General features: G+C 55.3%; 2 protein-coding genes across 2 annotated transcripts; both read right to left on the bottom strand.

Moving 5' to 3' along the window:
* Positions 1-1,368: 1,368 nt before the first annotated feature.
* On the bottom strand, positions 1,369-6,167 carry BDP81DRAFT_449253 (uncharacterized protein; the record flags this gene model as incomplete). Its single annotated transcript, XM_060592385.1, has 3 exons — positions 1,369-2,491; positions 2,545-5,070; positions 5,125-6,167. 3 exons carry the CDS (start codon positions 6,165-6,167, stop codon positions 1,369-1,371), a joined length of 4,692 nt encoding a protein of 1,563 aa, XP_060445783.1.
* Positions 6,168-7,876: 1,709 nt separating this feature from the next.
* BDP81DRAFT_219791 (leucine rich repeat protein) lies at positions 7,877-12,191 on the bottom strand. Its single transcript, XM_060582782.1, has 5 exons — positions 10,806-12,191; positions 10,276-10,748; positions 9,939-10,223; positions 9,581-9,888; positions 7,877-9,532 (listed from the first exon to the last, which is right to left on the bottom strand). Exons 1-5 carry the CDS (start codon positions 11,975-11,977, stop codon positions 8,075-8,077), a joined length of 3,696 nt encoding a protein of 1,231 aa, XP_060445782.1. The 5' UTR covers positions 11,978-12,191; the 3' UTR covers positions 7,877-8,074.
* Positions 12,192-13,819: the final 1,628 nt, after the last annotated feature.

Here is a 13,819-nt window from a genome sequence, read left to right as displayed (position 1 = left end):
CTTGCAGTAGTGTACAAAGTAAAAGCGAGATATCGCAGCTACGCCAGCCACCTTTTTCCCCAACGCCGCATCAGATGGCGCAAACCGTTTGATTCCCCCCCCCTCCTCCTCTTTCTCATAGCCCTCCCATCTTCGAGTATCCCAAGAACTATCAGATGAAAGACTGAATGTCAATAAACAACACAAGTACTCCGACGCGCTCACCAGATCGCGTTTCGCTCAAGTATGCATGTATGATATGGTGGAGAAGAATACTACTGCAAGATCGATGCCCGGCACGGCATCCCCATGAACCCCCACCGAATCTACGTAACCCTTCACTATTCGAGCAGATCTTCATCATTCAAACCTGCCCGTTATGGACCGAGAGATGCACGTAATCCAGCGCCATACTAAATACATACAGTAACCGTAGCTTTGCCAAGCTTCAAACAACACCCCCATCAAGGGATCTTCGCAAAAGCAAGACAGATCCCCCTCTCTTGCCTCGTCGATCCTCGTAAGCCTTATCCTACGTGCCCTACGTAACTCCAGACTTTGCCACGCTTGCCCACAAGACACACAAAGCAAGAAAGAACTCTTCTGAACCTAGTCACACCTGCCAAGCAAAATATGTAGCCCTCCTTACCCAAGGTATTGAAGGTAAGCTGAGCAAACTAGACGTGGTCGTAGTCATATTCATAGTTCGGAAATCCGTACCGAAAAAAACTCGGGAAAGGGACTCAGACAACAGCACCGACGCCATCGCCGCCGCACCGGCAACTCTCCCTGCGGAGAGACGATCCTTCCAAGCAAACGCACACTTACACGCACACAACCTCGATCGGGCGTCAGAATAGAAGAAACACTAGAAATAACTTACGCCACTCTCTCCCAGCAAGAAAAAAGAGAAGAGACACTGAGCACTCAACGCACGGCACGCAACGCTTGGCCCTTACACACACACCAGAGCTAACGCAGCTCAGATTCTTTGTTTGACACGACGGACTGATCAGCCAGCCGGCCGGGCGGCGAAGAGGGTCAGGTCACGGGTCAAGTTAGAAAGAGAACCGTCTGACGAGGATGAGAGGATAAAGAAACGAAAACTCGGGGGTTTGCATTACTACCTAGCTGGGTCGGGACATCTGTCTGATAATGGGAACAATACCTACTGCACGCCTCCAAACGCCTCCCTCCCTCTCTTGGCTAAAAAAAAGTCTTGCCACTTGTGAACTGAATTCTACTTCCAACCAATCCTGAGAGCCATGAGAGCTACCTGGACAGAGCTTTCTCTCACTGTCTCATTCAATGCCCTTCCCCATGACATCCTTCGCCCGCCTCCGCAGCCAGCCACAGCCAGCACGGACTGTAGATACTAGCATCTAGCATTTAATCCAAAACGCGGCCTGCAGTAGCGGCGCCGCTCTTGTCGCGCGTCTCGGTCCTCTTCAGGGCCCTACCAAGCTGGATCTCCCCGAGCAGACCCGCGGGTCGCCCGCCTGCCGGGGGGCCTGACGGTGCGTCACCCGCCGGTGGTGGGGGAGGTGGTGGCGGTGGAGCTCCCATGCCTGGAGGGGGAGGAGGCGGCGGCGGCGGGCCACCCGGTGCGGGCGATGCCGGCATCGGTGGCGGGGGAGGGGCCGAAGGAGCACCGGTAGCTGGCATGGGCGGCGGGGGAGGAGGGAACGCAGGTGAGGCGTCGCTGCCCATGGCCGGGCTGACAGGGTTAGATGTCGGCTTGTCTCCGGTAGCTGAAAGTGGTCGCGGGGGGCCCATGGTTCCGAACAAAATGGAAGCCAAGGCCGCAGCGCTACTGCCGCCGGGACGGTCATCATCGTCGGAATCTTCGTCGTCCTCCTTATCCGTGCCCCAGTCATCGTCCTCATCAGGGCGCTTGCGGGAGAAGGGTCCAGAGGGAGGCGGGGGAGAGGCAGCCGCGGGAGCTGCCTTGCTCTCTTGCGCCATGCGGTGGAAGGGGTTAGTAGACTGCGCAGCCGCCGGGGGTGGAGGAGGCGCAGCGGCAGGCGCAGAGGGCTCGCTCGGGGCCGAGGTGGACTCGGATGAGTGAGAGAGCATGCGGTGGTACGGGTTGCGGCTCTCGTTCTCGGTGGGAGGGCTGGTGACCACCGTTGGGATGGCGGGAGGCGGGGAAGGCTGCTTCTCGAGCTCTTGACTGCTGATCTGGCTGCCGCCTTGAGTAGGGGTAGATGCCTGGGGCGTAATTTGAGAAGGGCCATCCTCGTCGTCCGATGAGCTATCATCATCGTCGTTCATAGCCTCAAGCTGGCGTTGGAGTTCCAACTCGCGCTGACGGGCAGCTTCAATCTCGGCCCTCTGTGCCGCCAACTTGGCCTCCTTTTTCTTCTGTTCGGCGAGGGCGGCCTTCTTCTTGCGCTTCTCCTCCTCCTTCTTGAGCTTGCCCTGCTTGACTTGCTCCTCGAGTGCCTTGAGACGAGCTGCAGCCGATTGTCGCTCAGTTTCGAGATCGTCTTGCTGCTCTCTAGCGCTCGCCCTGTGTATTCGTTAGCATATATTCGTCTTCGGTCGTCTTCTACAGTAACTTACTCCAACTCTCTGGTGGCCCGCTGTTGCTCCTCGTGTTCCTTAGCGAGACGCTCTTCTTCGGCCTGCTTGGCCGCTTGCTCTTCCTCTGCCTTCCGAGAGGCCTCTCTCTCGGCAGCGTCACTCTTGGCGGCCTTCCTCGACGGCGGCGGGGGAGGCTTCTTGGCAGCGGGTGCCGGAGCGCCGGTTTCTTCGGCGAGCCGGGCCTGACGTTCGGCTTCGCGGCGCTCATCCTCCTCCTCGGCCTGGCGCAGCTTAGCAGCACGTTCGGCTCTCTCTCGCTCCATTCTCTGGGCAGCCGTCTCACCAGGCTTAGTAGGAGCCTTAATGCCCAGGGCAGCAAGTCTCTCAGCCATGCGCTGCTCAGCCTGCTGTTTGATAAAAGCAGCACGCTCCTCGGGAGTCTTGTATGAAGAGTACGAGCCTCCGGGGGTAGTGGTACGCGAGGGAGGTGCAGGGCTCTCATGCCGGACGGCGGGACTGGCCGCAGCAGGTTCCCTAGAGGATGTACGCGCGGCCGAAGGCGAAGAGGAGGAAGTAGGACGTCGGTCCTGGGCCCGAACACGCGCAGCACGGCTAGATCGCTGAAGATCAAAGATGAAATCTCTGACTTCGTCCTCGACGCCCAGAGCGTCCTCCCAGCGTCGCTTCTCGTGTTCGTTGGAGGCCGTCGTGGTACCTTCTTTCAGGCTATCTTCAATGCCGCGAGCAAAGTCACGCACAGAATCTTCCACGTCACTGACCATACTCTCGTTGTTCTCCTTCTCGGTCTTGATCTTGTGGTTCTCCTCCTCAAGACGCTTGGGGCCTTCGTCATCAAAGCTCGACTCTACCTTCTTGCCCGTCAAGGCTGCAGTACGTTGCTGCATCATCGCCTTGGCCCGGGCCTTCAGTCTGTCAGACTCTGTTACGGCACCGCCAGGGCCAGTGCCGACAATGGCAGCGGCACTGTTGGGGTGAGCCTTTGCATCCTTGAGCCTGAAGAGCTCAAGTCTCGCGTCTGCGATAGCCTTTTCGGTCTTGCGAACGGCAGAGGCCAGTTCGGGGACCTTGTCTGTGAGGGTCTGGAGCTGTCGCTTCAAGGATCGTCTCTCGGCTTCCGAATCTCCCGTCGAGAGCGCGGCATCTGGGTTCGCGTCAATGTCGTCTTGGATGCGGCGGATACGGCGGTACAGCTCCTCGGCCTCCCGACGGTCACGTCTGTCAAGCAAATCGTCCTCCTCCAAGTTCTTCTCGTCAGCAAAATCCATGGCGTCGAGGAGGACTTCCTTCTCCCGGATCTTCTTCCTCAACTGATCAAGTCCAAGGTCATCGTATGCGGTAGAGGATGGTGACTCGGGGCGGGGCGAGTTGTTGCCGACGCGACGACGAGCGCTAGACTTATATCCGACCTGCTCATCGTTGTTCTTAAAGACTGTGGCATCCTTACGCCCACCGCTCTGGCCGCCAGGGGTACCTCTCAATGAGTGAGTCTTCATGTAACTGACACCAGTCTTTTGAGGAAGCAGAGCGGCACCAGACTTGGAACGGAACTCTGACTCCTGGCTCAACATTGACCGGATGGTGCCGATAGACTCATTGAAGTTTCTTGTCGAGGGAGGAACGAGCTCTGGCGGCAGCTGGTTAGGCAAAGGATAGCCGTTGAGCTTCCTGTAAATCAAATGCATGGCAACTGCGAATTCGTCAAGGTTCAGGCGACCCTTGTTACCATTGTCAGCAAGGGTCCAGACACGCTCGAGATCCGGCTTCTCGAGACCACTCTGTCCAAAGATCTCAATGGCGACGTCTCCGCCAATGAAGCCCTTGTGAAGTCCATCCCAAGCCTTGAAGAGGGCATCGTAGCGTTGCTTCTCCTCCTTGGTAATAGCCCAAGGAATAACAGCATTGCCCTGCAGACCCTGCGTAGTGAAGCTCCCCTGCTCACGGCCTTGCTGAGGCATCATTCTAGCCTGAAGAGCATCGATATTAGGCAGGCCTGTGGAAGGTGCGTTGACAAGACCCCATTGCCCGGGGCGGCCAGTAGGTTGCGCGTTCAGAGGCGCAGCCATTGGACCTCCGCCTGGCGTGAGGCTGCTGCCATATCCGGTAGGCATGGGCGGCATTGGCGGTCGTGGCCCGTTGTATCCCGTAGGTTGCGGGTTCATTCCGGTGGGCTGCGCATTGATGCCAGGGAATCCGGTCTGCTGAGGTTGCAGCCCTTGCGCTTGTCCAAAGCCCTGCGCCTGCTGCCCAGGGAAGCCAGTCATCTGTGCTTGCAACAGCTGGGAGTTTGACGTTTGAGGCTGAGGCTGGTGAATCGTGGGTTCGGTGCTCGACCTGCCGGTAGCAGTGCTCCCGGGTGTGTCCCGACCGGCGTCCTCGGCAATGCTGAAGTTGATAATGTCGACAACGCTGGACACCTCATTCTTGATGTTCTCGGGCAATGTTGAAGGTATGGACTTTCCAGTGAGCTTCAAGTTGCACAAGTACATTGCGAGAGCGAATTCGGGGAAATGAAGCTCTCCAGATCGTGTCGTGTCGGCAAGAGTCCTGCATATGTCCCATTAGCACGGTTTACTGACTGTTTTACTGGAGAATACTGACCAAATGTGTGAGAGCGAATCGCCATCCAAGCGTGATCGCATCAATAGATCTCTCGCCTTATCTCCGGACATTGTTGTTGCCTGACCTTCACCAACCGCAGATTTGAAGAGCGTCTCGAACTTGGACTGATCCGGAGCTGTAATGAATGACAATCGGATGTTCGGGATCTTGTTGGCAGACTTGGGGCGTCGACCAGCTGGCTTCGGTGTGCCTCCGGTTCGGAAAGAAGCAGCCATCTGGCTGAAGCCCGTAGCTTGGGGTTTGATAGGGGTCGGAGCAGCCGTCTGCTGCTGGCTCTGGAAGCCAGTAGGCTGAGGTTGCTGGGCCTGCGGGAAGCCAGTCTGCTGAGGCTGTTGCTGTTGAGCGAAACCGGTCTGCTGGGGTTGCTGGGCCTGCGGGAAGCCAGTCTGCTGAGGCTGTTGCTGTTGAGCGAAACCGGTCTGCTGGGGTTGCTGGGCCTGCGGGAAGCCAGTCTGCTGAGGCTGTTGCTGTTGAGCGAAACCGGTCTGCTGGGGTTGCTGGGCCTGCGGGAAGCCAGTCTGCTGAGGCTGTTGCTGTTGAGCGAAACCGGTCTGCTGGGGTTGCTGGGCCTGCGGGAAGCCAGTCTGTTGAGGCTGCTGCTGTTGGGCAAAGCCAGTCGGCTGTGGCTGCTGTTGCTGCTGCTGGCCCGGGAATCCGGTCTGCCGAGGCTGCTGCTGCTGGAACTGCGACTGGTACTGCGCGGGGATCGATGGCATCGGGGGCGCGCCGGTCTGGAAGCTCTGCTGGGGCTGGGCCTGGCCGGGAAAGCCGGTGACCTGGGGCTGGAGCTGTTGCGGAGCTTGCTGCTGCTGAGGTTGCTGTTGCTGCTGCATCCCCGGGTAGCCGGTGAACTGCTGCTGCAACGGCGCCTGACCGAAGCCCGTGGGCTGAGGAGCAAAAGGACTCGGCTGTTGCTGCTGCTGCTGCTGTCCCGGCTGCTGGCCGAAAGAGCTCCCACCATACTGCTGCGCGCCGGGCCGTTGGCTATTGCCGCCCAGGAAGGCGTTCGAGTTCGAGTACATGATGGGCTGAGGGCGGGCCGACGAAGAGGTCGGGCTTCGAAAAAGAAAGAGGGTGAGAGAGAGAGATGGAGGGACTCCTGATGGAACGGTTAGGAGACCAGACGATAAGGGGATTGGGATCAGATGGACGAACGTCACGAGCGGAGAATCTCCGTCGATCAAGATAACTGAGTGCTATCCAATTCCTCTTTGTGGAATTGAAGAAAGCAGGTCGCGGAGGCGGAGGAGGCCAGAGGAAACAAGAGAGTCGTGGCCGGAGTTGATGGCAACGCTGATGACGAAGCGCTCACAAGTGTCCAGCTTGACACGGAGGTTTCAGTAGGAAGGTGCGGCGGGTTGGATGGGGGGCCAGTAAGGTGAAGTGGTTGGTTTGCCCAGTTGGAACCTGGCAAGCCTGGCAGCCCAGAGCGGACAGGGATCTGTCAGTGTCCAAATGTGGCTTGGGCTAGAAGTGGGTCTCTCCTCTTGCAGAACATTACGTGATGCCGCATGGGCTGGAACCGCGTATTGCAGCAAGTCATGAGGGTGCATATCTTCTTAGCCGAGCACCCATCTCCTGCTTCTAAACGCTGTGCCCAAATACCGAATCTGGGCTGGGGCTTTTATCAAATGGTCTTTACCACGCCGGTCTGTTTTGTATCTTTTATGGAGGCGATAGGTTCCCGTCACATAAGGTAGCAAGTCTCTTAATGGAAAGGCAGGTAAGTGCAAGGTGTCTCGGTTCGAATCGGCATGGTGAGCCCAACCTCGCTTCTTACTTCCATTCGCTTAACCGTACGCTCGGTCCTCGTTAAACGCATCGAAGCTTTCGCAGGCGCATGCCGTCTAAGTCCATTCTTCAAGGTCGTCCATGGGGAGCACCATCCAAAACCACAACGTCCATGTCACTTCAACTGTCAAGTGTGCTCTGCCACATTCCATCCTCTTATAGAACGGTATTTATTAACACTGTCTCTATGCCAAGAAGAGAATAACATAATAGCCACAGCTTCTGCCCCATAATATGTTCTCCCTCGTCGTGTCTGGCCCCCCCGCATCTGCAGCATCAGAGTTTCGACACGTCGGTCCGCGCAAACAGGGAGATGGCAGCCAGTGTCCAATGCATCGGCAAACACAAGCCGCCTGCGCGTAGCGTATATGCAGGGATTGCAGGAAGTCCTGGTGGGTATCACTCAAGTGAAACCTCTGAGCCTCTAGTATCATGGCTGCGCCCTTACTCCGTATTCCGTACTGATCATTCGACCTGATCCGAACATGCGGCACTCCTCTCCCCGCACCGCCGGCCAATGGCCAACTACGTCCGGGTCCGGGTGGGCTCCGCATGCAGCCGCCCGGAATCCGGGGTCGACGATGCACACCGTGAACGCATACACCACCTTTGTCAGAAGCGGAAATACTGGTGTACTCACGCAATGAAGCAGACTTGATCGAGCCATGTTGAATAATCTCACAATTATGTATTATCGGTGAGAAACTGACTGCCCTCCAAACACAGCATATTCCATCCTCCATCCTCTGATGGTATTCCTACATTGGGCAAAATCCAAACCAGAGCAAGTATGCTGAGCGAGGAACCTCCAACACCAAAACAGTAAGCCAACCATGCCCACGCACTAGAATCAAACACTAATACTAGAGCTTTCCTGCGAGTCTGGGTATCAATCCCGCGCGGTATTCCGAGAAAACACCTATTCCTCCCTTTTATGAACGCCTTATTGAACACACACACACAAAAAAAAAAAAAAAAAAGAAAGATGTTGCCGTCGCTAATGTCTAATGATTTGGTAAACGTGGGAGAGTGTATTGGACACATGATTTGGTGTCTTTCGTGTTTTTTTTCGTTTCTCTTTTCTTTCGTTCCTTCTTTTTCAATGTTTTTTGGTCTTCGTTTCGTGTTTGTACTTGATTCAAATGAGTCTCGTGGTCGACACTGAGGGCCCCGCTTTCCTGCCGACGTCCTGGTCCTGGCCTTGCGTCGAATTGTCGAGGTTGAATCCATGCTGTATCATATGTTTGAGAAGAGAAAGGTCGAACTCGTCCGCGTTCTCATCGATGATGCGAGGTGCATCACGAGACGGTGGCGCGCTGGACGCAATAGAGTACTCTTTGACAGGGCTCTCAGCAGGAGCCCATTCGGGAGGGGTCGGAAGGCCGGAGGAACCGCTGGCAACCTCTGTCGCGGGGCTTTCCATAACTTCCTCGCGAGTGACATGGTGGGGAGCTGCCAGTGCACCAAACTCTTCCATCCCCTCCAGAGGCGGAGTACTTGCGCCAAAGTAAACACTGCCACGGTAGCCAGGCTGCATAATCTTGCGTCGGGTCTTCATAGCCTTGATGGCTAGGCCTCCAAAGACGTTGCCGAGCTCAAGGGCGATCCAGTCCTCCTGGCCTTCCACTTGAGGATCCCACTGCATAATCGCCATCTCCTTTTCAGAACTCAAGGTTCGATTTCTCTCAAGCAGACGTTCAATCTGAGCCGTCTTGACGCTCCACTCGTCCTTCAAGTTCTCCATAAGAGCGTTGTTCTTGTCCATTTCCATGGCAAAGTTGTCAAACGTGGCCTTGGAGAGGACTTTGGACGCGCGGCGGGCTCGAGACGACGTGGGCTGGCTCGTTGGCATCCCGACGTTTTGAACGCTGAACTTGATGGCCCGGCTGAGCTCGATCCGAGAAAACGGGCAAAACTCCTGGATGGAGCTATTGTGGTCAAGGGATCTGACCATGTGTGACAAGTTGGACAGATTGAAGTTATTCTCCTGTACATCGAGCGTGGTAAGGGTCTGGTTGAGTTGGATCGCATGTGCCAGATCACCGATGTTCAGGTTCAACTTTTGGTTCCGGATTCGGAGGTGACGCAGCGTCTTGTTCTCAGCGAGTCCAGATAGAGAGCGCGAGAAACCCAGGCCGAGTTGACCCTCGTCGAGCTTGGCGGAGAATCCAGAAAAGTCGAGGTATTGGACCGACTTGTTCGTGGCAAAGAACTCTGAGACGGCCATGCAGGCGTCCTCACTGACTTGTCCAGGAGTCGAAGTTCCTACCAGGCTTAGCAGCCGGATCGAGTTGTTGAGCGAGAGCGCTTTGATCAGCTTGATGTAGTTGTCTTCGTTTTGGAACTCGACCATATCCATGAAAAGGGACGTCGGTCCGAAGTTTTCGACAATAGCAGATACCAAATCTTCCGTGCCATTCTCAAGATAGTTGCCGCTGATAGAGCAAGTAATCACTCTTGCTTCACCCATGCTGCGGAATAGGGTGGCGATTTGGGTACCGGTCATTGCACAGTTGTTGAGGTCAAGCCTACGAAGGTAGTCGGCTCGTGAAGACTTCAAGTAGTCTGCGAGCACTTGCAATGTGGCGTCGTTGAGCTAGGACAGAATCAGCAACTGCATGAGGGCGAAGTTCAATTGACTTACGTTGATGTTTGAAAGATCCAGCTCTTCAAGGCCCCATTCCATGATAGTCTCGTCGAGGAAGATGGTATCCTTCGCCTGGGTGAGGCAATTTCCCGCAATACCAAGTTTTCGCAAGCAGTAAAAATGAGCCAGGTTCTGCTTAACGGCCATGTGGTCCACATGTCCAATGTTGCGAGAAGTATTGAGAGCCTCCATCTTGTATCCCTGGGAGGGTAGAGCATCCCAAACTTCCTCTAAGCTTCTCTCATCAAGATTGCATCTGGAGATATCGAGCTCCTTGAGAACATCAGGGATATGAAGAACGCCCACTAAATATCATTAGCCAAGTGAATTGTGAGAACCCATGAAGTCCACTCACCAAGATCGTCAACCTCAGCCGCCGTCAGAGGGTTACCGCCAACCAGCAGAGTGTCACAAGGAGTACTGCGAGTCTTGAGCAGCAGGAGGATAGGGCGAACGACCTCAGGGTCCTTCTTGGTCCCGGCACGAGCGCGTGAAACGCCAACAATGTTCCGCGATGCCAGAACGTTGGTCAAGTCTATCTTACGGACAGAACCAGAGGTAAAGGCGACGGCGTGGATTTCCTGGGATAACAGCGGGGCAGTCTTGATGATATCTCGATGCATGGGATCGATGACAAGTCCTACTACGATCAGCTTGAGTGCTTAGAGAACCATGACCAATTACCGACTTACCATCGCGAGAAACGTCAGCCACGGACTCATCCCATCCCGGAACGTCGGTCAACCCGCAAAGGGGCGAGAAATCGACGTCACGGAACGATAAAGCCTTGAAGTAGTCGTTGAAGCGGAGGGCCTTGAAGACAGCCAGAAGCTGGAGTGCCGTGTATCCGCCAACCTCCTTCGCAGGGAGGAGTCGAAATTCTGGACAGTGCTCTCGGCGTTCGCACTTCCAATTCACAGTCCATTCAGGAGGTTTGCACTGGAACGTCGCACAATACGCCTCGAGTGTACGCTTGAGTCCACCATAGTCTTGACCAGTTGGGAGGAGTAATTGAGCGGTCAGGCCTCTGATGTCGAAAATGTGCCGTTGCATGTGCTGAGGCCAAGCAGGCTTCACTGCGCGATCTGCCTTCATGAATGTCATGACGATCTCTCTGTACCATCGACTAGCAAGCTCAAGGCGTTTCTCGTTCTCACAAGGCAGTCTTGAATAGGGAGTTAGTGACACTATCGGGAGCTGCAAAACACACCAAACCACTTACCGGAATCCAAGAACAAACCGCTCCTCGTGCGGGACCATAGTCGCTTTCAAACGGACCAACGACGTCAAGCCAAAGACTACAGTATTAATATCGATATCCTGGGGGGCTTTGTACACGGAAGTCCTGGCAACTCGCACAAGATAGCACTTGTTCTGGCCGAGAAGCAAGTAATACGATGAGCCGTCACGAGACTTTTTGGCATTTTCAATGTTCTCGGCTTTGGTACTGAGAAGGGTGGTGCGTTGGACGACTGGGAAGATATCCAATGGGCAGCCGCGGCACGCGGGCTCTTGTGTAGCAACGATGTTGTAGATGGCGGACTCGACGTTGGGGGGAATGAGTCCCTTTGGCACAACGGCTGAGCCCACAGACTCACGAATAGCACGGCGAATCTCCGACATCCAATCGTCTCGCTCAGTAGGCATTCCAAAGAACAGTTTTGTGCACGCCCAAGATACCATTGGCGAAGTCTCGGACCACCAGACATCCAAACCAAAGTGAGGGCTCACACCCTCTTCATTGAAAATGTTGACGATCCTACTCAGAGGAATTTCGACCCGACCATCGGAGTGTGACCCATCCTGACTCAAAGTGGAAGACGTCGAAGACCGCTTCAGGCGCTGAGACGGCGGGGCAAGTTCAGAAAAGTTCGCCCTTGCTGACTCGACACTGCTGAACTTGATCAGGTGCCCATCGGTTAAGACGACATATTCGGCGCGCGATTTCCACAACCGGCTGTCAGTCTTCAAGGCTCCGTGCTTGAGAATCTTGATAGGAACCGGCGCCGGCGGTTGAGGGCTGAGGTAGTTGGGGGTCTCCTCGGACATGTGCGAGCTCGCGGAAGAATCCTTGGAAGCTCGTCGGTTGAGGCGATAGAAGATGGAGGATGAATTTGAGCCGCCGGATGCGTTGTTCTTGTGAAGAACTCGTTTACTCTTCATATGGAGGCCGCTCGAGGCCTCCTCGGACGTGGAGGCGAGGTCGGTCGAGGAGGAACTGCTGCTGACCTTCCTGAAGGTCTTTGCTAAGAAACTACGCCTCTTGCCGCCCAAAGCTGGTGTCGAGACGCTACGGAGCTCTGCGGCCTGGCTTTTACTTGTGGTGTGCGGCTCTCCATGATGTGTCGTCTGAATGGTAGGCAGCATTGACCGTCGGTTCGCGGCAGCGTCCATGGTCGACAGAATTGACGTGCAGTAATCGGGGGTCTAAGCCCAGCCTATTCCGTCGTCGTGGGAGTGCCTCGGCCAAATCAGGCCTTCGAGGCCGTCAAGGTCGAGTAATCGATTATTGGGCCATGTAACGTTATCCAAAGGCAAGTCGTTGGTGTCAATTCAATACGGTGGCGATTGCGCTGTTTACACTCGGTGGAAAGAAGGTGAGAAGAGAGTTCGGCGGGAGGAGAGAAGGCGATGTATCTTCGTCGACGAGACAACGAAGCAAAGATGGAGGGTTCGAGATGGTAGAGATTTGAGGTTGTGAGAAGTTGGGAGAGGTATCAGAAGAGGAGGGGACCAAAAAGTGTGTGTACTAGAAAGTGGACGGCGGAGGGGTGTTAATAAGTGACGGTCCTTATCCTCTGGTTAGAGAGGGAGAGGTGCGTCTAGGTTCTGGGAGCAGGGAATAGCTGTTTAGAGGAAGGACCGGAGTGCAGCAAGCCTCCGACAAGAACCAGGAACCTTGCTGGGAAAGGTAAGGGAAGAAAGACTGGAGGCAGCGGCAGCGGCAGTACTTGGTAGACTACTGCGTATCCGTAGGGTCTACTACGGATAGCGTGGTAGCAACGAGCGAGGGGTGAAATGCGGACGATTAGGGTGGGTGGATGCGGATGGATGTCCCGAGTCTTGGAAGAAGAGGACCTGACCCTGGCCGCTGGGAGAGACAAGGCAGCACGAGTCGGGCAAGGTGCGGTCAGATCAGGGACTCGTTGGGCAAGGGGAGGATAAGATGGGATGAGATATGAAGAGTCGGGCGAGTAGGCACGTGTACATCGGCCGGATTCAAGACGAGGGTGAGGTGAGTGTTGGTAGAGCATAGTATGAGAGCGCTCACACGTTGGTAGATAGCGCCGGGTTTGTCAGGCAGGTAATGGAATGATGGATTTGGGATAAGATGTTGGAGAACAAACACACGACCTCATGGACCAAGAAAGATGGTGTTCACGGAATCCGTACGCCGCGCAGCAGAGACAGGAGGAATCGAAATTGGGAGAAAGGGGGGGGGGGGGGGGGGGGGGGTGTGGGGGTGCATGGATACGAAAAGGTACTTGTTCATTCAACTAGGAGGTTTGGAGACGCGAGAGGAAGATGAGTCTGATAAGATGAGAGAGAAAGAGAGAGGCCAGTGCTGAGTGCCACTGCCCAGTCGCCCAGTGCCATGTACGTGTATCCATAGGGGAAAGGTGAAGGACTGGCAGCTTGATGCAGCTATGATGTTATCGATGCACATCCTGTTTTTGGCCCCCGGAAGCGTCGCCCAATGAGACATGCGCGGGGTTTCTATTGCTGCCATGGTGGGCGTGGCAGGTGCTTTCACACAGTACTTTCCGTTGGAAAAGATCCGTAGGTATCTACGGATATGGATGGGAAAGAGAGAGGGAGAGAGGCAGGGCGCGTCACCAATGAAATGGCGTTTCTCGCGGCGGGAAGCCTTGGCCCTGCAGTGGGGTTTCTGCTGTGTGCGGCCCTTTTCCCCTGCAAGCTCAGCACAACCCTGGAAGTCGACAAGTAAGTACCTTTGTACAATCTTCCATCTGTGCATTTCCATCTTCGAATACCTCCGGATACACAGTCCTGAGTCTACCACTACCGACACCACAGTATCACCACAGACCTTTTCATCGCAAGCGCATCGCCTGTGAGTTGTTCACCTCCGCCTCGACATGGGTACGTTGTTCTGCCCTCTCCTGGCAGCTGAAAACAAAGTTGATGGAGCTCACTCAGCCGCTGTTTGATGTACAGACAAAACGCACAAAACAAAACACTAGACGAGGAGAACTCTGAACGTCTGTCTGCGAG

Source organism: Colletotrichum phormii, assembly GCF_030913505.1.
Source record: "Colletotrichum phormii strain CBS 102054 chromosome Unknown BDP81scaffold_9, whole genome shotgun sequence".
Classification (NCBI taxonomy): domain Eukaryota; kingdom Fungi; phylum Ascomycota; class Sordariomycetes; order Glomerellales; family Glomerellaceae; genus Colletotrichum; species Colletotrichum phormii.
The sequence above is the reverse complement of the archived record's forward strand: the minus strand, read 5'-3'. Positions and strand labels throughout refer to the sequence as shown.

Coding starts and splice junctions, on each gene's coding strand:
- BDP81DRAFT_219791 (XM_060582782.1), bottom strand. CDS start 11,977: ATGGACGCTGCCGCGAACCGACGGTCAATGCTGCCTACCATTCAGACG. Junction 10,224..10,275: donor GGCTGACGTTTCTCGCGATG/GTAAGTCGGTAA, acceptor TGATCGTAGTAG/GACTTGTCATCGATCCCATG. Junction 9,889..9,938: donor GGCTGAGGTTGACGATCTTG/GTGAGTGGACTT, acceptor AATGATATTTAG/TGGGCGTTCTTCATATCCCT.